The 25,615-nt window shown below is 35.5% G+C and overlaps 1 protein-coding gene across 5 annotated transcripts in view; it reads left to right on the top strand.

Annotated features, from left to right (window-relative positions):
* The window catches only part of LOC149412267 (uncharacterized), a 284,347-nt gene extending 260,315 nt beyond the window's left edge, over positions 1-24,032 (top strand). For 4 of the 5 annotated variants that reach the window (XM_089645793.1, XM_089645790.1, XM_089645794.1 and 1 more), the window contains 15 exons: positions 2,838-3,072; positions 6,259-6,395; positions 7,809-7,901; positions 8,126-8,360; positions 9,958-10,101; positions 10,551-10,757; positions 11,950-12,197; positions 12,719-12,811; positions 15,789-15,922; positions 18,027-18,121; positions 18,482-18,652; positions 19,008-19,127; positions 19,215-19,766; positions 19,909-20,057; positions 20,175-24,032. In XM_089645793.1, the coding sequence (XP_089501919.1) occupies positions 2,838-3,072; positions 6,259-6,395; positions 7,809-7,901; positions 8,126-8,360; positions 9,958-10,101; positions 10,551-10,757; positions 11,950-12,197; positions 12,719-12,811; positions 15,789-15,922; positions 18,027-18,121; positions 18,482-18,652; positions 19,008-19,127; positions 19,215-19,766; positions 19,909-20,057; positions 20,175-21,194 (3,633 nt within the window). In that variant the 3' untranslated portion in view covers positions 21,195-24,032. The remainder of the gene's footprint in view (positions 1-2,837; positions 3,073-6,258; positions 6,396-7,808; positions 7,902-8,125; positions 8,361-9,957; positions 10,102-10,550; positions 10,758-11,949; positions 12,198-12,718; positions 12,812-15,788; positions 15,923-18,026; positions 18,122-18,481; positions 18,653-19,007; positions 19,128-19,214; positions 19,767-19,908; positions 20,058-20,174) is intronic. The other variant, XM_089645791.1, reaches the window with a different exon arrangement.
* The last annotated feature ends 1,583 nt before the right edge of the window (positions 24,033-25,615 follow it).

The raw sequence follows: 25,615 nt of genomic DNA, 5'->3' as shown, positions 1-25,615 counted from the left end.
TCTTACGCGATAACTTCATTTATGAATATACATGTCCCTGTACGTTTAGATGAATTGATTTTTTTCGTTAAAATAATTCTAAAGCTTGCCAGAAAACAACTGCTCTCCGTATACTAGGCAATCTTTGCTAAGCGACAAACTGTTATTTACTTAACTCTCTTACTAAGAATCTCAGCTCAGTTCGAAGAGGTCACACAACTTTGTCTCCATCTCTATTCAGATGCCGTGTTGAAAAACTAATTATATGAATTTCCTCTGAAAAAATCGCTAAGTATGCTTCAAAAATTATTAAAAACACACCGGTTCTGTTATTCAACATCTTATGTGTATTAAAAGAAATTGATTCTTTAAATACTACTAGGGAATGCAATCCCGGTATACCGGAATCCCAAAATACCGAGATCCCGCAGACATTTTGCAGGACTAATCTCGGTCGAAAATTTTGCTGGATCCCGCTGGACTGTCGGGATTACAGAGAAGCTTCTACAACTGCATCGACGTCCAGTTCTTCTACATCGGCTCATTGTGAACCTCAACCATCAACAAATAAAATCACTGACCATTTTTCAAGCGAAAACAATATCGTCGAAAAGAGGGTATCACGAATGGTGTCTAAAGATGGTTTACCATTCCGAGTTTTCTGTACCTCGTCGGATTTGCGAGATCTTTTTAAAGCCGGGGGTTTTAACTTACCAACATCGTCTAATTCTATCAAATTAATGGTTATGAATTACGGCAAGACACTAAACATGATGGTTATTCAAGATCTTTTAAAGCTGAAAGAGAGCAACTACAGATTTACCCTCACTTACTCTGAATTACTTCGAGTCCGGTGGATTAAAAGGCACATACCTTCAATTCACTTACAATGCGCTAATGGTTATTGTGCCAACCAGCGTGGAAGCTGAAGGAGCTTTTTCAGCCGCTGGCTACCTTGTGTCCAATATCAGAAGACGTTTATCAGATGACACTATTAATACTTTAACTTTTTTACGAAGCTATTTCCAAAATAATGTTTAATTAAACTGACGATGCTCATTGCACAAGAATATTGGTTTATCGTGTGAACGTTATTATTTAAGTTTCAGTTCAGGTTCAGTTTCAGTGCCGGCAATACGGGCGTTTATTTTATTTTCATCAGAGATGTGTTTTATTTCAAATAAATCCATTTCAAATGGAAAAAATAAAATGCAAAAAGGGTATTTTCCATTTTGCATTTTAAATGCTTTCCTAAAAACGATTTTGCATTTTGCATTTTAAATGCTTTTCTCAATGCATTTTCCATTTTAAATGCTTTTTTGCAACATTCTTCCTACTATCTCCACTTATCTTTTTTCATAAGCCCCAAATATCAGTCTGTCCTCAACCTCGCTATGAGAGATAATTTACATTTGTCAAATTGCTCTTTGGTAGAAGCCCTGGCAATTGAGTGATACCCTTACAAAAAATACTGAACATGGGGCCATGACGCTGTAATATTAAATGTTAGATAGCAGTTTCTATGTTTTTACATTGGCAACATTAGTCCCGCGCAAATTTTTTGTGGTTTCATAATCTGTAGTCGTGGTGTTTTTGGATTTACCATCATGTAATATGTTCTACATTGATGTCTATTGTTAAATGACAAAATTGTTTAAAAATTCTATAATTATTTTAATTGTTTGACCTGAGAAACCATTTTGCATTTTCAATGCATTTTGAAAATAGGTATTTTGAATTTGCATTTGAAATGCTTTTCTAAAAACCATTTTCCATTTTGCATTTTCAAATGGAAAAGTTTTGACCCATTTCCATTTTGCATTTCAAATGGTTTTGGGTACCCATTTTGCACATATCTGATTTTCATTCGTGTACATAGATTTCTTTTACCCACCTCACTAGACAAAATCTGTTCCGAGGCGGGTATGTTATGTAAATTTATGTCTTATCTTATTCTTTGCCAATTTATGACTTAAACTTTACCCATGTCTAACTAAAGGTATACCTATTAATAAATCATTTAAAATGTCCCAAAGAACATGTGTTTTATTATAGGTATTAATTTAAAAGTCTAAAAACAAGGTTGGTAGATCGAGGTATTAGGTATTTATTATACGATTGATTAGATATCTAAGTCCACTCTGCTGGATCCCGCAAATACCTGGATCCAGCGGGACTAAGATTGTTCAGTCCCGCAAATACCTGGATTGACATTTTCTTGCAGGATTGCATTCCCTAAATGCTACTTAACTCAGACGTCAATAATTTTTTGATCCATTTTTAATAAGTCTTGTTTTATTAAATATTTTCAGGACGGTCACTTATGCCTATTAACTACATCTAATGGTTTTTTTATATACATTAGGGCACTCCCTTTATCATTTACATATCTCCATTTCAAACATATTCAGTAATCTTCTTTCCCTTTTTGAACACTTAGAATAGAGCCTTAATATGAGCGCGCTCCCGCTAATATTTGTATTTACGTAATATCCCTTTCGAACCACTTTCAGTAATACACCGAAAAAACTTACTGATATGAAATACTGTTAATTTATTAAAAATCTGGTCAAGTTATCCGTTTTCGTGCTAAAAATTGGTGTGCGAGTCCAATGATATACGAATGAATTGAAAGAGTTCCTAACAAAGTATCAGTCAAAATTAAATGTTTTGTTAGGACGGCAGAACACATACTTATATCTACTAGGAAAAGAACACGTGTTTTAGATGTATTCTGAATGACTAATATTTTATAAGAAGTTCGCATGCTGTCGGTTTTTTTTAACGGACCCTTTATTCTTAACTGTTAATTACTTAATTGTTATACCTATTACAATGTGTGTTTGTTTATTTGTCAGGGTCTGGAGACGATCGCCGGGCCGGGCGACGCGTCGCAGCTACTGCGACCGCTGTCGCACGACATCGCGGCGCCGCGCATCGACTCGTACCGCTTTTCCATGGCCAACCTAGAGGACTCTCAGGACGTGGACCTGGACGCCATCCTGGGCGAGCTGTGCGCGCTGGAGACGCGTTGCGACGAGGACACGCGCGCGCTTAGGGCCGGCAACCCGCCCAAGCGAGTCTCGCAAGCAGGTGAGATACTGAATTAGTCAAACACAACCTATCCTAATTTAACCAACCCGCCTAAGCGCGTCTCGTACGCAGATGAGAATCTGATTTACCATCACTGACTTCTAACCCAACAAACCTAATTGAACCAACCTGCCTAAGCGCGTCTCGTACGCAGATGAGAATCTGATTTACCGTCACTGGCTTATAATCTAACCTAATATAATGAAACCATCCTGCCAAAGCTCGTCACGTACGCAGATGCGAATCTTATTTATCATTACTGACTTCTAACCCAACAAACCTAATTGAACCAACCTGCCTAAGCGCGTCTCGTACGCATATGAGAATCTGATTTACCGTCACTGGCTTATAATCTAACCTAATATAATGAAACCATCCTGCCTAAGCTCGTCACGTACGCAGATGCGAATCTTATTTATCATTACTGACTTCTAACCCAACAAACCTAATTGAACCAACCTGCCTAAGCGCGTCTCGTACGCATATGAGAATCTGATTTACCGTCACGGATTTATAATCTAACCTAATATAATTGAACCAACACGCCCAAGCGCGGCTCGCATGCACAATAGAATCTGATTAAGCATCACACAGCGCTGCATAAACTAACCTTACACAACTTAACCTAACCGTACCTAACATACAAAGTTTTCCTCAAATTCCTCAAGGTTTGCGGTTCCGAACTAGTGGACCCCTCAATGCTTTGCTATTGCTAATGTCTTTCTGGGGCGTCTCCGAATTCTTCCAAAATTCAATACTGGTCACGAAAATATAGCGTGGTCTGTCACAGGATTCATCATTTTTGTTCTTTTTTATTTCCTGAAACAAAATCTATAAAAAACGTATATTATTTCGATTCTTCGCTATGAAGCCTGAGTATGGCGAGCGATATGCTGAAATAGGACAAGCCATGATGGGTATATCGCAATGTGTAGCCTACCTGATCCACCTCAAGATTTTCTTCATTTTTTATCGTATCTTATCTTCATGGGAATTCCTCCTTTTTACCAACCGTTCTGTCAATTCAAGAGTTTAGCTGGTTTTAATGGTCAGTAATAATATATCTCTTGTATATAAAGAATATATTCCTTAAACATCATTATTTACACAAAATAGATAATATTATTATCACATCTATTGAAAAGTTTATTATTCACCGAACAATGCTTTTTCTTGTTTTTTAAACATACCTAAAAAGTAACAATGGAAAATATTATTGAATATTCACAGGTGTTTAAGCTATTGCTTTTAAATAGAACACGTAGATTATGTTATTCAGAATAGCTTTGTAATCGAGTTCTGTAGATAAATATAATTTCTTGCCCAAAGCTAGAACAATTGCAAAACATTAAACCAACAAATTAATAAATTCCATTTACAAAATTAAAACTAAATTTACCAACCGAAACGAAACCAGAGTTAGTATTAAACATAAATACAAAATATTTCTCTGGAAAATAATTTTCGATTCGGACACAAAATTTTGTTCAAATTTTTTTTTACTTTGTTGTTATAATAAATGTTTTTCCATTTTCGACAAGTTTCAAAGCGTGATTTATTCTAAAGAAATATTATTTCTTTCAACCTTTTCCCTTTCGGCGCTTTGAATGAAAATAATAAATGTTCAAGATTTATTTTCGAGCTTAAAAATGCCGGAGCTAATTTCAGACCTCATTGAATAGTCGTCATCCTTTTTACGTAACTTGAAACGAGTTTTTTTCTCCGTTTTTTCTTAATTATTCTCTTTGAATTCACCTGGATGTAATATTATCGCAATATTTCCGCAACTTGAAGGCGGATAAGCGGATAGTATTTTCGTTGCCTTTTAGAATTCTTTGATTCGGGAATCTTTTAGGTTGTTGTGTTTGTGATTTCATACAAATAATAATATTGATTGGTTTTGTTTTCTTTGTTATTTAGTTACATATTTTGGTAATGGTTTTACTTACCCACCCAATTCAACCACCCCAATACCCAATACTAACAACAACAATAACTGTGATTTGTGATGAGTTCTGATTACTGGTGTGTGATTTATGTATATATATGACGCGCTTAGGCAAGTTGGTTTAATCATATTAGGTTAGATTATAGGCCAGTGACGGTAAATCAGATTCTCATCTGCGTACGAGACGCGCTTAAGCTTGTTGGTTCAATTAGGTTTGTTGGGTTAAAAGTCAGTAATGATAACACTTGTCAGTTTAATATTTATTTATGATTCATTTGTTTTGCAGGTATATAGGGCCAAGTTATCAAAAACAGATTTTCAAACCAATAATTTGTATTCCCTCCTATCCACTATCTTCTTTAAATGGTAGACGAACTTTAATTAAAATCGATTTGTCGAATGGTGGTTCACTGTATTTTTTTCCCGTAACTATGGATTCGTGGATCCATGAAGGCATACTATTTGCAAGCTTGTCATTCAATTACTCCTCTAATATTCCATGTACCAATTCAACATTGTTCACGTTTCGTCCTCCACTTTGCGCCACCGATGGGCTGGCGATCTGATGGATAGTAACCCTCATCGACACAATGACACAATCGATGACAATATTACATTTGAATTTTTGCGAAACAACTGGGCTTTAGTCTACGGAACCAGAAGCACTATGGCATCTCTAATCGGGGTATGTTGTGTGGCTAAAGGAGATGGGTAGAAAGTAGAATTCAAATGGTATCTTTGACAACAATTCAGCATTCGAAAGTTTTAGAGCACGCTAAAAAATGTTATAGTTAAAATGAAACAATAGAATTCCGCAATTAAAAACTTCAACATAGTATTTCCGGAAAAAACACTATCTGCCTACCTTATGCTGGCTCTACACTCGCGCGCGAAGTCGCGCCGTGAATTCACGCCGTGAATATACGCCGCGATCCGCGCGTGAACTGTGTCCATCCACACTCGCAAAGCTTCTGTCTTGTTCGCGGCTTTAAACCGCAAACCCTTTGTCGCGGGCCAAAAAACCGACAAAAATCGGGGAATGGCGCGAAGCGCGAATGCGAAGATTGTGAAGGCGTGAACAAGATCCACACTCGCGTTTCGCGGACTTCGCGGCCGTTCGCGCCGCGAGTGTAGAGCGCGCTTTATATGCATTAGAGACGAATCCCAGCTCTATGGAAAACATAAAATTTATAACAAAGTTAAGTTTAAGTGGGTGTAATACTAATTAGTTTCTTCAGTTTCAGTGGAAAGCCGCTCAATCGCCAGCAGCGGGTTCCGGTCCCACTCGCGCACCTGCAGTGACGTGACTTCCGTCCCCTCGCTGCACCCCAACAGGACCGACTCGCCCGACAATGACTCCGCCTTTAGTGACACGGTGAGGCTATTTCCGTACTGAACCCCTCGCCCCCTCTAACAACACTTCTAATCCCCACGAAAACTAATCCCAAGACGCATTTATCCAGAAATAGAAGACGGTTTATGCTAAACTGGGATGCATTGGGATATTATCTTATGAGTGGCTTAAGATTGAGACGTGGATCCTTAGCAGAATATATTATATGTAGCTGGGGGTAATGCTAGACGTCATTATGTCAGCTTTGGGTCGTTGGATCAAAATGTACTCAAAAATGTCATTTTGGGCCTGTCACCTGCTCAAGATGAGCGAAATGATGTCCTATATATATATATTTTTTTTTTTATAGTGAATACCTCACAGGAGTCCCAACTGCTCCCGTCTGGAGCCAGTGAGACTATGGCATCCCCAATTGGGGGATGTTGTGAGGCTGAAGGTAAGTGGGGAAGGGAAAGAGGAAGGTGGGGAAGTACCTGGCTATTCAGATCTAGTCACTAAACACGGCTAAAGCCATTTGGAGCAACGTTTCAATTCTGAATGGTGGTCTTACACCAGGGCGATACTGGTAGTATCTTCCACTCTGGAACGTGCCGCAAATATACTATATATTATTTTAATTAATTAATTGTGAAATAACACAAATTAATCAAATAAAATTTATTTGCGCACGCCGGGTTCGAACCCGCGACCTTCGGAATGGCAGTCCAATGCGTTACCACTGGACTATGCCGGCCGTCAAATATAATGTACGTCGAAATAAACACACACAATCACCTTTCCTGAATAAGTCACAAATTTGACATCGCTTCTAGCTTTGATCCACAGATTTGAAAATTTAATTTTTGTTTCAATTTAATTTTGCTTGTGGAAGGACACAGATTTTTATTACAGTACTTAAATAATAATATTTTTATTAATATTTTGTATTGATGTGACAGAAGTCGTAAACTCTATCAAATTGTTCCTGTCATGACATGACATTATCTTTATTGTTTTTGAGCCAAATACTTGTATTGTAACATTTCTCTTTGTATTAACTTCGTGTAATATTTAATATATATCACTTGTGCTTCATAAATAAGTTTCTGCTTTTGTTTTTTGTACACAATGTGCTTTTTAAAGCTTATGTTGGTCTTATCACATTGCTTTACAAGGCACAACGTGATTAGCACCGAATATAATATGAAGATACTTTAATTTATAGTGTTATGAAGCTAGAAATAATAACCAACACATGTATTTGTACTATTTTTATTCGCATAGGTATTTTGGCACAGTTAGTAACAGTTTAAATTTAAAAAAAAAACTTTGTAATACCAACTAAACCGGGAAAAATGTCACTGTGCGCGACTGTCAAATAGATACCTTCGTAATGGTATTATTATGAAATCCTGTTATTGCACGAATAAACACGTTTTGTTGTCTTAATTTCAGGTGTCCATGTTATCCAGTGAATCGTCGGCATCTAGTGGGGCAAGCGCCGGCAACAAAAATCGAGCTTTGCAGTTGAATCTGCACCCTTCCAAAGTAAGCTAAAAATAAATAAAATTCAAACGATAAATTTACCACCGGAAATGTGTAGAACCTCGAATTCAAAAAAGCTCAACATAATTTTTTTACTTATTTATGTAATGTGTAGGTATATAATAATTTTTACGTAGCATTATTGTGTAATGTTAAAGTATATAATCATTTTTACGACACATTTTTATGAAACTCGTTTTAATTAGCATTTTTTTCTTCTCTTTTAGGATGCGGCTTCGCAGCTTAAAGCCGAGAAGATCCGGTTGGCCCTCGAGAAGATGAAAGAGGCTTCCGTTAAGAAGCTCTTTATCAAAGCCTTTTCAGTCGATGGGTCCTCCAAGAGCCTTCTAGTCGACGAGAAAATGACTTGTGGATACGTCGCCAGATTGCTCGCTGATAAGAACCACGTCTCCATGGAGCCGAAATGGGCCCTAGTAGAAAATCTCACAGATTTGTACATGGGTAAGCCAAAATTTCACACAGTTTTTACTAAAAGAGTTACTTTTTAGTATTTTTCTCCAAGTAAACTTTTCACATATTTTTGGAAATTGTCTACTAGCTTGCATCAAACTTAATATGTATATGATTTCATGTTTATTTTTTTACTTTTAAAACTACTTGACCAATCACTATTTCAATTGTTTTTTTTTAATTTATTTATTTTTTATTTGGATCATTTATTTACATTAAATAAAATAAAAAATAAATATATGATAATTAGGTTATAACCCACTAACTAATGTTCATTTCTTGAATAATAAAAAAAAATTTAAAAATGTATAATTATATAGATACTAGAAAAACAAAATAAACAATCATAAAAAAATACAAGTAACACACCAACAGTCTGTCAGTTTTTGTGGTTAAGAAGAAAATAAGAAAAAATAAAAAATTTAAACTGAAAAACACCAGACGAAAAAACAAATTATTATAATTCTTTTTTATTTTTTATTTAAAATACAAAAAAATAAATAACAATTTTTGTAATAATTTATGACTTGTGTTGTATATTATAATATTTTGCCAGGCGCACGCTGTTCGTAGAGACAATACAATGTGAAATGAGCATGCCCTAAGAAAGTATGAATATAGAAAATAAATACCGATACATTTAGGCTGGCCGCATACATACGTTTTTCGTATTCGATTTCCGAATTCGTTTTCCGTATTCGGACATCCGAATGCACGGAATCAGTAGAAAATACATTAACTGACGCACACGTTCGTTTTAGTTCCGAACGGAACAAATTCCTTACGCACGTTCCGAATGCCAGCCGGCGCGTTCGGAGAAAACGAATGGAAAAAACCTAATGACGTCATGTGGAACGCAGCTATTGCATACAGTTTGTTTGTGCCGACGCAAACGTACGGAAATTTCCATTTGTAATTCAGTGTTGCCAACGGATCTTGACCTAATATCGCCGTTTCTCATACATAAGGTAGCGTAAAGTAGCCGAATTTGCTGTTAGGTGGGACATGTTTAAAATTGATGTTTTTACGTGAAAATAAAAAAATTTCGTGGGGGGGGTGGCTAGAGAATTTCAAAAAAATAAAATTTGTCCCCAGAAAATAAAAAAAATTCATGGGGAGGGTGGCTAGAGAATTTCAAGAAAATATAAAATTTGTCCCCAGAAAAATAAATTTCATGGGGGGGGGGTGGCTAGAGAATTTCGGGACATGTTTAAAATTGATGTTTTTGAAGTAGCTTAATTGGCGACCAGTCGCCTTTTAGATTTTTTCGGCGCCGATTCTCGCTCTGAGTAGCCTAAATGGCGATATATCGCCCTTGTTGGCAACACTGGTTCTGACTTTTATACATTCCGAATGAAGAAAAACGAACGTTTGCGCTAGTCTCACGGAATTCCGAATACGGAAAACGAATTCGTAAATCGAATACGGAAAACGTATGTATGCGGCCAGCCTTAGGAAAACAAAAATTTCTTTAGGCATACATTACTTTACGGCCTATATGGCTGCTCACCACGGATCAAAACTGATATTGAAACTTTTGTACAAAGTGAGGAGTAACACATTTAACGATTAAATGACTTGTTTACAGAAAGGGTTTATGAGGACCATGAGTTTCTTGTGGAAAACCTGATGCTGTGGACGAGGGAATCTAAAAATAAAATATTCTTCATGGAAAGACCGGATAAAATATCTCTCTTCCAAACCCCGGATAAATACCTAATTACTGACAAAGGTAAGTAAAAATATTCTCTTTTACGCCCGTATGGTACCGATATTCTGGTGGTGCATACAGAATTCTCAGGAACTGTTGTTCTAAACTGCAGCACCGCGAACCTAGCCTGAAGCCTGGGGACATTTCAATATTTTACAATTTGGCCAATTAACCCTTTGCGCACTAAAGTTTTTTTGCTATGTCCCTACCGCCAATTCGAACCATTTTTGAAGAAAATAAATCATATGAATTGAAAAATAAAAATAAATTATTTTGTTTTTGTGAAATCGGTATGTAATATAAAATGGATATAATAATTGATTATTTGAAGTTTTTCATTGCATTTATTGTTTTCTTAACATAGTTCTGTTATTTCCCAGTAGACCTCAGATGCAGGGGCAATTAATTATTCAATTGAAGTAAAAAATAAATACATTTCATTCAAATGTATTTTTACTGTTTGTTTCCAGGTTCTCAAAATGAGCATGATGAACAATCCCGTTCCGTCCTAATCGAAGAGTTCTTCAGGCAATCCATGCAGCCCCAGATCGCTCATTCCATCAACTCTGTGCCGAATTACTCGGGGAACGCAGTGCCCCCCTTAGAGGGCCCCCTGTACCTGAAGAGCGAATCCAAAAAGGGCTGGAAGAGATACCACTTTGTGATGCGGTCCTCCGGTCAGTACCACAATGATGAAGACTTTTGTGCCAATTTACTATTTGCTAATCATTGTAGCGATTCTCTATACCGTTGTGATTTTGCGTGTGTCAGCTTATCTATTTATTATATTCTAAGGTTGGGGTGTTACAAACTACATCAAATTTGATGACCAGTGCCATTTTGAATTCTTGGCGTTTGAATGATTCCTGTTAAATTCCCAGTCTTTTCACTATGTTGTGATTACATGATGAGCATTATAACTGGTTCATTATGTTTAAAAGCTGATGACAATTTGAATAAAAGCTGAATAGACTGAAAAACGGCGATTAAAGGGGACAGCTAAAATGTAATAATTTTAAAATGGACTGTCAATTTCACAATCATCAAATTTGACCGAGTTTGAAACATACCAACCTTATTAAAATTTATTTATGTTCTCTAATTAATTTTTTTACTTGTCTGTGTATAAAACCCTACATTGCATTCTGTGATAATAAATGAATTCTAATTTATAGAAAATTATACATCGTAATGTAATGATTGTATGTATAAGGGTTTGAAATGCGTGTTTTAAATACTTCACTTTTTATCTGCTACATAGCAAATAAAAATATTGTTTGTCAATCAGACAATTTAAGTGCATTTTGTCGAACATAAGGCTGGGTAAAGTCCGTATTTCGTCGTAAGTGTAATGAAACAATTTTTTTAATTTATCCCACTGGTTTATTTTTCTGACTGTACTGATTTTAGACAATCACGTCCATCTCCTTAAAGCAAAAGTGCCCTGACTTGTGTGATTTTGATGGTTTGGAGTTATGATTGTAGTTTAGTTCGTCATTTGTTAATTTGTTTGAAAATTGTATTTCAATCTTTAAGGAATACATCACATGTGGTCTGAACTTCATTAAAAATAATTAAAAATAGGTTACACACAATTATTTTCATTCCACAAACAGTTATAATGCATTATACTCAATAGTCAACTGTTTTAAAAGTGCCCTTTTGCTTTAGAAAGAGTTATATTTGAGAGATAAACGATCTTTGCAAACCTTGCTTTTCACAAAATTTACTTAGATTGCTGTTTGAATTATAAACTATTTTTTAAAATGATTTTACATGATTAATACTTGTGCGATGCGTTTGCTAATTATTGAACTTCCAGGCTTCAACAGGGCATTATCTTTTATTTTGTTTTCATTTGTTGAGCAGGTCTCTACTATTATCCCAAAGATAAATCCAAAACTATGAAGGATCTGGTTTGTCTTGCGACCTTTGAAGTAAATGACATCTACTTGGGACTTAACTGGAAGAAAAAGTATAAGGCCCCATCCGACTACTGTTTTGCCATCAAGCATCCCAGACTGCAGCAACCCAAGAGTGTTAAATTTATCAAGTTCCTCTGCGCTGAAGACAAGGCATCTCTGGAAAAATGGATGGTTGCGATGAGAATAGCCAAGGTTTAAAGTTTTTTGTATTTAAAAAGTATATTTGTTCACGCTGGTCCTATCAATAAATTATGTTTTATTTAACAAAAGCTGCATACTCAACTGCGAGCTGTAACCATAACCGTAACACATTACCGTTACCAAAAATAGTGGATCGCGGGCGACTCGTGGCGATCCGACACCTGTATAACAACCCAAGCTTTCTCATTAGAGCCTGGTTACTCTGTCTGCAACGATAATGATAAAAGCTTGCAAATGAGTATGCGGCTTTAAAGGTATTCACCCTGTTTAGTTTTCTGCAAGGAAAAAAGCTATGGGTAAATAGTTTGCGAGGATCTTCTTTTGTTATTTGCATACATAATATTCAATTTTGCAAACATTTTTTTGATCAGAATAGGTACATCTTAGATACCTACTTATGGATTTTTTCAACAATCATTTAATAATTGTGTCCTTTTCTAGCAGCAAGTATTTACAAATTAGTGATAAATCAATAAACATACCTAATACTGATTTATTAAATTAATTTGTAGCATGGGCGACAGCTTCTCGACAACTACCGTTCCCTGGTGGACGATCTGGCCCAAGAAGACTTGGATCATTTGGCTGAAGCTAGATCTTGTTCGGTAAGTTCGCATGATCTGATCATAATGTTCAAAATAAGAATGTTACTTGGAAACAAAAGATTTATGGGTGTGAACATAATTTATGCTAAATAAACACTAAGGACGGGTTGTTTCGGAGAATTTAAACAATTCATCAAATTTCAACGTTCATTTACGGGTTCTGTGAAAGTCCTATTCAAACTCTGTTATTTATTTATTTATTAACGGACATCGTCCAAATTACAAAATAATAACACGAATAAAGTAAAATGAAAAATATAGGAGTAGACAAAGGTACATGAAAGCAAAGACATATGGTAGATATAATATTAGAAAATAAAGTGACAAGTCGAATCAAGTCAAGAATACGCCGTGGGTCAGGACCACAGGACACTTAATATTCCGTCACTTGTTTAGAGACTGGCAAAAATCATTTAGACTTATCCCAAAAAAGTTAAGGTTTTGACTTGAGTTGACCAGTCTACACATTCTGGACAATGGTGAATAATATCCATAATTTGTCGAATGATGATTGAGGAAGAGCAGTTCATTATTTCTGAGTCTTTGCGAGGGGATATTGAAGGGAATGAGTTGCAGTAGAGTAGGTGAATCAATAATACCATTTATAATTTTGAAGAAGCAACTGAGGTAATTTCTTTCCCGACGGACTTCCAAAGGAGAGAGGTTTAGAGTTAGTTCAATTTCATCATATGAGTATTTGCCTTTTTCTAAACTTAGTCTCCTAGCAATCCCTCTTAAGAACCGATGTTGAACAGATTCAATGCGTCGAATGTGGACAGCATAAAAAGGAGACCAAATAACACAAGCATAATAATATAATATATTATAATATAATAATTGTTAAGTGGGTTTGACCCAGGGTACAAATAATAATAATTGTATAAACTTTGTTCGGTAGAACGCGCCAATCTAGGTTAGAATTAATCATCTAGAATGTTTATACTCAATAATCTCAGGTGTGAAAGTTCGCAACCAAGGTCGCGTGTCAGTATCATGATAGTTTATTTTTTTTTTTTTGATTTTTTTTTTTTCATAATATCATTATAGGCTAGTTGCTTGACAGAACTGAAATAAAAACAGAACTTAAAAATATCTTTCACAGAACTTGAAAATTAACTTTGAAATTTGAAAAAAAAAGTGGGTGTGTCAAGCCTACGCAAGACAGAAGTGAAACTTCTAGTATTCCTCTCTCTCTATTTTCATTTCATCATCTCTATTTTCTCTCTTAGGTTAGTTTGAAAATTAGAGGTTAAATAATTCAACGACGAAGCATGGATTTGATAGGATATTTCCTCTTGTGCCACTGATGTGTTCATCACCTCTATCTCATCACTACTCATTTTTAACACTGAAATTCTGTACCAAACCGTATGAACCACAATCAATTACGTATTTCACTCGTATTACACTCACGACGCAGCATACTAACCAAGCAGCTGATGCTTGGCGTGGCGCAGTTCGCTGGTGTCTGAGAGAGAGGAAAGAAGAGAAGAGAGAGAACGTTCGTGAGCGGCTCCCCCACCTCAACAAGCGCATATGGTGAGAGAGGGACAGTGAACGGTGAGCGGTGGTGGGGGTACCCGCATTTTCGTGTCGATCCTGACTCGGTTTTACTCCGTCCCCGAAAATCCATTACGCGCCTAAAGAAGTTTCACTTCAAAAAGTTCTCCGAAACAACCCGTCCTAAATCTCTTAAAATTATCTCACAATTTGTTGTTGCAAGTGCAAGTCAAACATAACATTAATGCCTTGTTTTTATATTATTTGAAGGTAGAAATTGTAACTTGCATTCGGCCACGTGTTACATATATTTCTAATTACTATCTAAGATTCAATTTTTTTTTTTTTACATTAACTCTACACAGGAAGCCCGAGGAAAATAATTTCATATTACAAATGTCATATGTTTGTCGTAAATATGGTGGTCGCGCGTTTGGCGTGTTTCCCGTCTACGCACCTATGCAGAAAGGATTAATGACGCTAGTTAAGATAATTGCAATATCGGTAGAACAAAATATATTGGGCCCTGTACAGTACGCCCAGCTTCTGAGAGGCCAACTTGGCTCTGGCTTCGAAGGGTTTATAAGTCTTTGTAATAAAATAAATATTTTAGAATGTTGACAATAAATATTTAAATATATATCCTACGCCTTACATATGACCCCTTTTTTGCAATATTTATGGTGAATGACAGGCACTCTTTTTTTTTTGTTATTTGTTTTTGGGGTGTTATGCCGTGTTACGCTAACTCCAACTTTAGTCAACGTTTCGGACAGCATTGCAGTGTCCATCATCAGGGCAGATGTGTTATTTGAGGTTGTGTTAAAATGTGAGCTTATGTATGAGGTTGTGATACCGTTTTGCCAGCTCCAACCCTCTGAGCTAACATTAACGTATCATTTTTAACGTATCACGTATAAGTGGTTTTCTTCGTTTAGCTCTGGTGTAGCCGTCAATTACCGGATACCAAGAACTATTAAGCTTAGCTCCATCGTCTCTATTAATGTTTACGGGATTTTTATGAATTTCAATGGCTTCCGTAATCAGCCGTGCTCTATAAGTTTTGGGTCTCCCCAGGATTTCAGGAACAAATCCAAAGTAATGTCCGGTGTCAATCAAATGCTCAGCAATTGCCGATTTGTCAGGGTGACCGAGTTTACAAGCTCTGAAGTGTTCTGAAATCCTTTTGGAGATAGTCCGCTCTGTCTGGCCTACATAGATTTTAACACAATTCTCACATTTTAACGCCTCACATTTTAACACAACCTCAAATAACACATCTGCCCTGATGGTGGACACTGCAATGCTGTCCGAAACGTTGGCTAAAATTGGAGTTAGCGTAACACGGCATAACACCCCAAAAACAAATAACAAAAATACTTTTGGCCGTGAAAATCTTAAATCATATTTGACAGGCACTCGTTTAAAATTACCAGCAATATTTATTAATGCATTTACATTCTCTATTTTATTATAGGTGGCCTCCATATCTCAAAACATAAGTATAAGCACGCCTCAGCAAGCCCTCAACAGTCCTGATGCGATCTACAAAACTCAACCGATCTACAGTACCGGCAGCATTGCAGGATCTTCAGATATCAGTAGTGGCAGGTTTGTAAACATAATATATAATACTCACCTTTTACATTTAATGTTTGTTTTTTCACTCCTTTTCTGTTTTTGTTGTTCATATGTTATTTTTAGGTTCTAAATTTGGCACAGTATGGCAAGCGATCGCTTGAGACGGGTTTGCAAATCTGGCATAATATATGCCAAAAATCGCTTGAGTGGGTATACCGCATTGTAAATCTAAATATGCGAAAAAATAATTAATGGACATATCCGCCAAAACACTATACCTTACAAAGTCTTGACATTTACATTTGTAAATTGGAAACCTATAAAGTTAAACTAAATAAATTCATCATACGATGCGAAAATTGTGGTCATTTGACTGTTTATATTGTAATATCTATAGTTTATTTTTATTTTGTTTTTGCTATTAATGTAGTATACATAGAGGTGCTTCATTTAATGAAACTTAATTAATTTCTTATGTTTATTTTACAATGTACATAGTTAACATGTTTATTGTAACTGTTTGATAACTTAATATAATAAAATTTGATACATCTCTTGATAGATGTGTTACATCTCTTAGACATATGTTATTATAATGATGATAATTTTTTAGTCTGGATATTGTTGAGTTCTGGGAGCATTAGACTAATGCTAGGGATTGCTTGGATGAAGAAGACAATGACTAAGCTTTATGACTAGTAACACGATTGTAAAAAGATTGGGACTGCTAGGATGCGAGCATGACCTTGAGTTGATAGGCGCTATGTAGTGTGCTTGAGTAAGGTGAGGGCCCACGACAACTATTAACCATCTTTCTTTAGACTCTTAACCTAACAATGTTGTGTCAATGCGCAGCTATCAAACTTTGGTAATGTTATTGGCTTCCATTGAAATTCTCAGTATAACTACATACAGAAATTATATATATTTTTTTAAAGTTAGCGTGTTTACTTAGGTTGGATTGTTCGTACCAATATCGACATCTTTTTGAATTTCGTAATCATGGTGAAACACGGATATTAGAAATGCCCGATTGGGCAGATATTTGGATTACGAAACACTTACCCATAGCTTTTCTCGAGTTCTTCTTTATTCTATGTTTATATCCCTGTCACATCAGATTGACGATTAGTGTGATTTGAGTTTTTACATTTAAATGGTCGATTTAATTCAATTTTAACCGTTAATCAACGTTTAACGTGGACCTCTTTATTTGTTGTTTTATTGGGACTAATGTTGTTAGATATAATATTTTAAGGAGATAATAATAATACTTGGATGACTTGTATAGCGCCGTTTTTGTGCAAAAACACCTAAAGGGTGCTGTACAAACTTATAATACATTTCTACGACTATTTATGGAGAAAATATACAGTACAATACTTACCTGGTAGGTCACTTGAGATTAACACTTAATTAACTTAAGATATGTATAATCATTCAGTATGAAAATAGCAAGGGCTTTACCAGTTTCTATTGTCTGACCTATCAAACAGCATTTCTCCTCCTTCCTGTTTGAAAATCCTTTATTACCCAAAAACCGCGTCTCTGCAAAAATGGTTAAATGGCTGATCGGGAACTAAATGTAATTGATTGCGATTTTGGTGTAAGATTACATTTTAATGAGGAAATATTGCTACAGCATCTACACATCTTGACATACCTACTGTAATTAAGTGCAATTTTGTAGTAAGATTGCGTTTGAATGCGACTTCTTTACAGCATCTACACATCTTGATATAACTAATATAACTAAGGGCGATTTTGCTGTAAGATTGCATTTGAATACGACTTCTTTACAGCATCTACCCATCTTGACATACCTACCATAATTAAATTTGATTTTGCCATAAGATTGCGTTTGAATATGATTTATTTATGGCATTTACACATCTTGACATACCTACTGTAATTAAACGCGATTTTGCTGTAAGATTGTGTTTGAATGCGATTTCTTTATGACCTTTATACATCTTGACATACTTACTTAATTAAATGCGATTTTGCTGTAAGATTGCGTTTAAACGTGGCAATATTGCATCTTTACAGTCTACACATCTTGTCTTAATCACATAGTTATATTATAGTTTTTGTAAATTTAAGCAAGTATTTATTTGTGTTATTTTGTTGACAGGCATTCATGCGTGTCGTCCAGCAGCTCGAGCGGCTGCATGTCCGATGGCCCATCTGAAAGTGAAGGCAACGCTTTCGATTCTGAATTTCCAATGGGTAATTGTTTTGTTCTAACACTTTTATGAAATATTTAATCTCATTAAGTAAACTTACACTGATCCATCCTAAGAGTGACTGATCTTACACTTTCTTACGGTGGATTTCACCACTAGACTTGATATGGTATCTTAGTTGGAAGTTTAATTTTGATTAGAACCTAAAAATGCAATGTTTTTCAAACACTGCATGTCTTGAAGAAATATAATCTTCTTTCGCAATGCCTATGCCATTGCACTTTCAAGAATGCATTATCTTCCAAGAGTATTTATATATTTTCCCTGTTGTACTTATACACAATAGAGTATGTAACATCATATTGGAATAGCCAATTAATAAAAGGATAATTTTTAATTACAGGAACAATTAAACGGAAACCATCCATGAAACCAAATCTCCCGCTCACATCCATGACCAGACAGCTGAAAGAGATGGTTGATTTGGCTACATCCTCTTCTCACCACAGCATCAACAGCAACAGTGACCATTCCTCAAGCGGATCACTGAACTCTTCTGGTTACACAACTTCAGGTATAATTTTTAACTTATTTGCCAGTTTCCTTTTGTGCCTATTGCACAGCCTGTGTTAAAAAATGTATATACAGCTTCATTAATTGCTTGAGCGCGGACGTATCTATGTGGCTAAAGGCGGCACAATCCAAAAAATTATTTCTTTAGCTTTTCTGAGGAAACTACTTATGGCAGATGATATTCTATAAACACATATAATTAATATATCAATATAATATCAATTATTATAATAATCAATATATATTATAAACACCTTATCTGGTAAGATGTTACAATTTACCAAAACATAATTTTTATTTTGTTATGAAAATAGACATCAAGAGTTAATAATATTAGATACATTATTTTTTTCTAGGTACTTTGACCAGAAGGCACTCTCGGAGAAAGTCTAATCAAGCAATGTCTAGTAATGCTGAAGATGGAAACAACTCCGGCACCCTAAAGAGAATCACTCTTCATCAGCGGGGTTCTGTTGGTAAGTAACACTAGCACTTAGCAGTCACATGTTAAATATATTAATTTTACTCTTATGGTGTTACTGAACCTCGTATTCCTATTACAGAATCTATGTCATCATCGCGCAACTCTAGCAGTGGATGCAATACCCCAACAGTAATGATGCCAAAAACAGAGTCCATCTTCGAAGCCCAATTGAATGGAAAAGTTCCTTCATCCATAGATTCTCCAGATAATACAAAGCCAAATGCTTACTCTGGATCCCTGAACTTACCTGGATTCTACAAGTCGAATAAGGGAGACATTCTGCCAACCACCGGGATACTATTAGGATACATAACGAACACCAACATTGCTAATGGAAACTCGATAAATGAAGGAAGAGATGTCTGGAATCCTAAAGAAAATATAATAAATAATTCTGCTCTTCCACCATCACAAAATGAGAACCACATAACCAATAATTTACAGTTTTCTGCATCTTCTGAAGATCTCTCTGACATGCCCTTACCACCACCCCCGGAAACTCTACAATACAACAGGACTATTGAGCACCTGAGGAGCAAAAATTCCGCTCTGGATCCAATGTTCTGTTCTACCTTCAGCTTGGACTCCCTCCCTCCGCCACCTCCACCAATAGTTGATTCAGCAATGGAAGGTAACATGCATTTTATATTCTTCACTATATTTTTAATAAATTTAAAGCAAACTGAATAATAGCGTGATTATTATTGCGTACATAATGTACCTAAAGTAAAAATTTATCAGTAATATAATATTTTGTCTTTATTACTTTCCAGGATATGATATAACAGGTTCGCAGCTAAGTCTCATGAGTCTACCTCCTCCCCCAGCAGAAGCTTTTTCATCCTGCCCCGAGTCTGCTGACAATGTGACAAAATATACTCCACAGAGTCCAGAGGTGTCCCGAGTTAGTGTCTCTGAAATTGTAAGTTGTCAAAAATTGTCACATTTTCACAATTTGTTACACGAAATCAAATATGTCTTACATTTATTTTTTCCCATGGTTTACGTTTTTACAGCATTGGATTACTTATTGTTTCAGGTCAATCAACTAGTTTCGAGTTTGACCCAACAATTGGGAGTCCAAAGAGATTCTGGAATAAACACTCGCTTGTCTCAGTCCAACAGTAGTCACAGTAATAATATATACGGTGAAATAGAAAAAGATAATCAACAGAACATGACTTCAGGAATCCAAACTAAATCCTCGCATAGTAGCTTGAATTCTGGTATTTACGCATCCTGTCTCGCAGAAATGCAAATGAAAGCTACAAACCAAATAACTAGCCCAGTTATGCTCAGAAAACCTCCAATTCACATTGATGGCACAAAATCTTTGGGTCACGGCAATAAATCTGTGAGTTTTGATGAAAGTACTAATACTCATTATACGGAGACTGGATCACCCGTGGTACTGAGGAAACCCACCAGCTCGGCAGACTACCATATGATTACAGTGGCTCCGTGTTCCCCCAATAAGAAAAATAAAAAAATAACTTTTTCTCTACCGGCAACAGATTTACACTGCTCTTCTCCTCCAACTCTCCCCAACAAGCCGTCGCCTCCTAAGAGAAACGACAACACCAGATTATCAACATCTCCAAAAAAGTTATCAGACTCCACCTCCAACCCCCCCGTGGATTTCATCAAAGACTTGCAGAGAGTTATGAAAAAGAAATGGCAGGTGTCTCAGAAGTGTAAACTCGAACCAACCACGACTCCTCATGAAGTTCTTGGCTTCCGAGAATATCCAGTTTTGACGGAAGATTATAAAGAGGCAAATGTTTCTAATTGGGTGCAAGAGCATTACGGGCACACTGGACTGGTTCCGGCGGACAATCTGTATGAGAATGTCATTAAAGCCCAAGAAGACGATGTTGTGGAATACGCTACCAGCGGCCAAGTGCTGAGTAGTACTGACAGCATCACCCCGTTGGACAACCTACTGCAGAGGGGAACGGAGAACAGAATGTCCATGTCCAAGAAAAGGCCTCCCCCTCCCCCTCCCAAGCGAAGTGATACGACACAGCTGACCACATTACCTGTACAAAAGTTGCGTTAAACTCAATTATTACATTTCCTGTAATATACAATAATTAATACCAATGATGTGCATAGACTTTTTTACTGATTTATTTAAAATTAATTTTCAAGCCAAATGTTTACTATAAGTAATGGTTAAGAATAAGAAATTACTTTCGTAGATAAGATGTTACTGTTTCATATGAAATACAGTGTTTTGTTTTATACGTAAAGTCTGGAAGTAATTCATTTTCATTTTTGTTACAAAGTTTTAACAAACAACATTATATGTTCAGTAGTTGGAGTTATTATGAATTTGTCCTTCCAATTATTATTAAATTAACAGAGGAAAATTACTACTGCTGGTCCATGTTGAATGGTGAATTATACTGAATTTTGATAATTAATAGTTAAGCTTACGTTTTTTTAGAGTCTCGGTTGATTGTTCTGGTGTATTGAATATAGCTAGTTTCACATTATCAATCTGAAAGATTGAATATTGAATCTATAGAATGTGTTAGTTGAAGGAATGGTCTAATAAGACACACACAGGGCCAAATGAATTTATTACTCAATCGTCCCGAGATGTCAAGACTTAATAGTGTAAATATACGAAGGAATTAAGCAGATTCTCATTTTGTGCATCATAGCTGATGTTTAAGAAAGAAATTTTCTTACAAACTGTATTAACAGGGAATTTTTCTGAATTGAAACCTTTTTTCGAATTGCATTTCTTCATTACAACATTATCAAAAAAACAGTTTGTAGTAAATTTTGCTCTAATGCTTGCTTAGTTGTCTACTCCAATTGTTGGATTTTAAACGCTGCTGATTAATGGCAAATAGAATTGCATATTTCATTAAAATTCCCTGCCTTAAAATTTTATATTAGTGAAATATATTGAGAGTATACAAAATGTTATTTAGGAAACTTATGACTGATATATCATAATATTTTCAAAAGTAAAAGAATATTGTACGATGGTGCCCCTTTCTCTCAACTGAAGAATGCGGGTCTGAGGAATCATCAATGTTGAGATCGGAAGAGGACTCGGTACATCGGACTCAGTGTTATTATTATACTTTTCACTTAAAACCGAATCTAGAACTCAACAGCAGTAAAATATTTAGTTAATCTATCATATTATAATGAAATGACTGTTAAAATGATCAGTGTTGAGCCTGTAGCTAAAATATTATAAATTCGCGTAAATAATGAATGGACTTTTAGAAAATCAGCCATTTGGCGTACAATATTGAAAAAGAAATTGTAAATAATTGAATGATTCAATAGTAAATAGAATTGGGAGGGGAGCCATATCTCCATTGTCCTAATTTCAGTTTGCTTTAACTTTCAATTGGTAAAACTTGAAAACAGTCCAGCATTGCGTGTAAATGATATATATTGTATTAATTAATAATAGTTACACAAATATTCCGGTAATAGATGTATCCAGATTTGTGTAGATTACATGATTTGTTAAGGATCATGTCTTCCCCTTAAACAGAAACATTCATGAATATGTAGGACTCAGCAACCGTTTGAATACCATAGACATTCCTCCGGTGGCCGCAGCCACACAATACAGTTCCTTTTTAAATAAAATTCATAACGGTGAAAGATTTCTATCATTGTTTGCTGGGGTTGCCCGATATATATATGTCTTGTTTATAAACAAATGGATTTTGTAAACATTAATTTAATATGCTGTATACTACTATCAACAGTTGACTTTTATACTTAAAATCCTACTGTATTTATTGCTTAAAATAAGTAAAATTCAATGTGATATTCAATCTTTTTTTCTCGTATTATATAATAATGGTGTGAAAGAAGATTATGTATGGTGGTTATTTTAAAGAGATAAAATATATCTTAGGAAATAAAGTAACCTTCTATGAATTAGCATTATCCATTTATCGTCACTCCAGGTGTTGTTGGGTTGGAATAGAAAGTGATGAATGTGATAGACAAAGAGGAAATGGTGGATGGGAGTGTTTGAATTTTTCGATGTAAAGTTTTATATTTATTTTTTATATAAAAAACATATATATTATTAAGTACTTTTACCTTTTTTGTGCCATAAAGTAGACTAATATTGTAAAGACATGTTTATACATAAAAGTTTTTTTTCGGTTATTTGAAAACTACAAATAATAATAATGCTTCTTCTCATTTATAAACATAAGGCTTCTCGTATTTGAAGATCTCATTGTAGAGGTTTATGTGTTAGAGAATAATAATTTGGAAATTGAACAAAAATACCATTAATAAAATGGGGTCAACATAGCATAAAGCGTATCAAATATCTCCCTTATGCTGAAGATACAATTTTATCCTCTTGGTCTCCAATCTGTCACATTCAAACTCCTGGGATTGCATTAGCAGGGTTGTGGAAAAATACCAAAAAAATGTACTCATGTAATGTTTCAATTAAGGCATTCGCTACATGTTGCGTTGTAAGTTATATTTGACATTCAACCCTAGCTAATAACAGAAAATAACACAAAGTTTTTAATCCATTTTTTATCATCCCAGAATAATTGAGACGCTTCTGTTCAATGTATACATCTCTTCAACTAGTGATACTTTCAGGTCAGTTGCAATGATTTTTTATTTGATGCTTGTTTCGAATTTATACGAATACCGGGCACCGTAACTCACGAAGCTAGTTGAAACTAAATGGACTATTATTTTAATAAAGAACGACTCGACATTGAGTGTGTCGGAAAGAAAAGGTGGTTTTCTCAACATATTTAATTATACATTATTATTGGTGTTTTCTGTCTCATTCATATTTTAAATATACGTAGGTACTTGACAAATGTATGATAACAGTTGAATGATCTTGTATTTGCTTATGTTTAAAAATAAATGTTTCGGAATTTAAATAAAATTGTTTTATTTTTGCCACATGCGTAATACTGAAATCACTGTGAATTCAGTGAAGAAATATTATAAAATATTACTGCCTATATAAAAAAAAAACCCACACAGCAAAAAGAAACTGGTCTAATAAGTACACAGTGTATGCAATTAAATCGCACAGTGACATGCGAAATATAGATAGATCCAAGTATTTTGACAACCTTTTTGATTATAAATGAAGGATTAGAGCAGTGGTGCCCAAACATAGTCACCCATGGACCCCTTCTCACAGCAAAATGAACCCCCAAATGAAATAACTCAAATACAAATGCTGTTTTATTTTTCAAATGTTTTTTTACATTACTTCCTCTCAGGAGGCTCTGAGGAAAATAATTTCCCTCCGGGCCTATGTCATCTTCTGGGATGCTGTGTGGAGGGTATTATTAGGGAAAGCAAGGAGATGAACTTCTGGGAAGGAAATGTAAGAGATGAAATGAAATGAGACAAAATGGTAGGAAAATGGGGGTCAATGTGTCCAGAAGTGACGGACGTATGGATCCATCCCTCCCACTTCGCCGGGAGGGATGGGTCGAGATATTCCGACTGGAGAGGTAAAAAGTTCTCTCCGAAAGGAGTAAAACGCATCTTCAGCCAAAACCTGGACAAACCTCACCTCATAAACCCGGGTACCCCTCCTAAGTCACCAAACGTATCGAACCACTTGGGGTGACGAATAGCAGGGGTGTTTGTCATCCAATAAATGGTTCCCGGCGCGGCGGTACCTATTCCCGCCTCTCAAATTGAAACGTGATAAGGCTCGTAACTGAATCCACGTTCTACTAAAATGGAAGACGGGAAAGCAACCAACAGCGGCTTTGCCCAAAAGCCCATAAAGCAGGATTCAAAATTGGTATATGTTTTTGTAACCAGAATTTTTGGTATCTTTGTTCAAACATTGGTTTCAGCTCCACATTTCTGGATAATTCATTAAGTTCCTCTCCTACGCCATAGGTAATCAATTATATTCTTCAACATTTTTCAAACAAAGTTGAGCAAATAATCTCTCTTTAAAGACATTCCTTTTGATTTTATTAACTGCTCTTATGATAAGCTAGTGAGTAAGGAGTTCACAAATAAATTTGCCAACTATCGCGAGAATAGTTGGGATGATGTGTATTATATAATATGTTAGATTATTGGATAATACTCGTATATTAAGACGAAAGAAATTACAGTAATAAATAAAAACAATACAGTAATCAAACTCGGTGTTAGCAAGTAAATTTTATTTAATAATTTGTGTTATTTCACAACATAATCTTTTAAAATAATATAAAGCATGCTTGTGGCACTTTCCAGAGTGGAAGATACTCTCAATATCTCCCTGGTGTAAGACCACCATTCAGAATTGAATAATCTGAATAATCAGGTACTCCCCCATCTTCCTTTTCACCATCTCCGACCCCTTGACACTACCTTCAGCCTCGCAACATACCCCAGTTGGGGATGCCATAGACTCTCTGTTGGGACTCTTGTGCGGTATTCACATTTGAAAACAAAAACCTAACTCTTTTTCCAATTCGAAACTTATTA

This window comes from Hesperophylax consimilis, chromosome 23 (assembly GCF_061612785.1).
Source record: "Hesperophylax consimilis isolate HC1 chromosome 23, BYU_Hcon_1.0, whole genome shotgun sequence".
NCBI lineage: Eukaryota > Metazoa > Arthropoda > Insecta > Trichoptera > Limnephilidae > Hesperophylax > Hesperophylax consimilis.
This window is presented reverse-complemented; position numbering and strand designations above follow the sequence as displayed.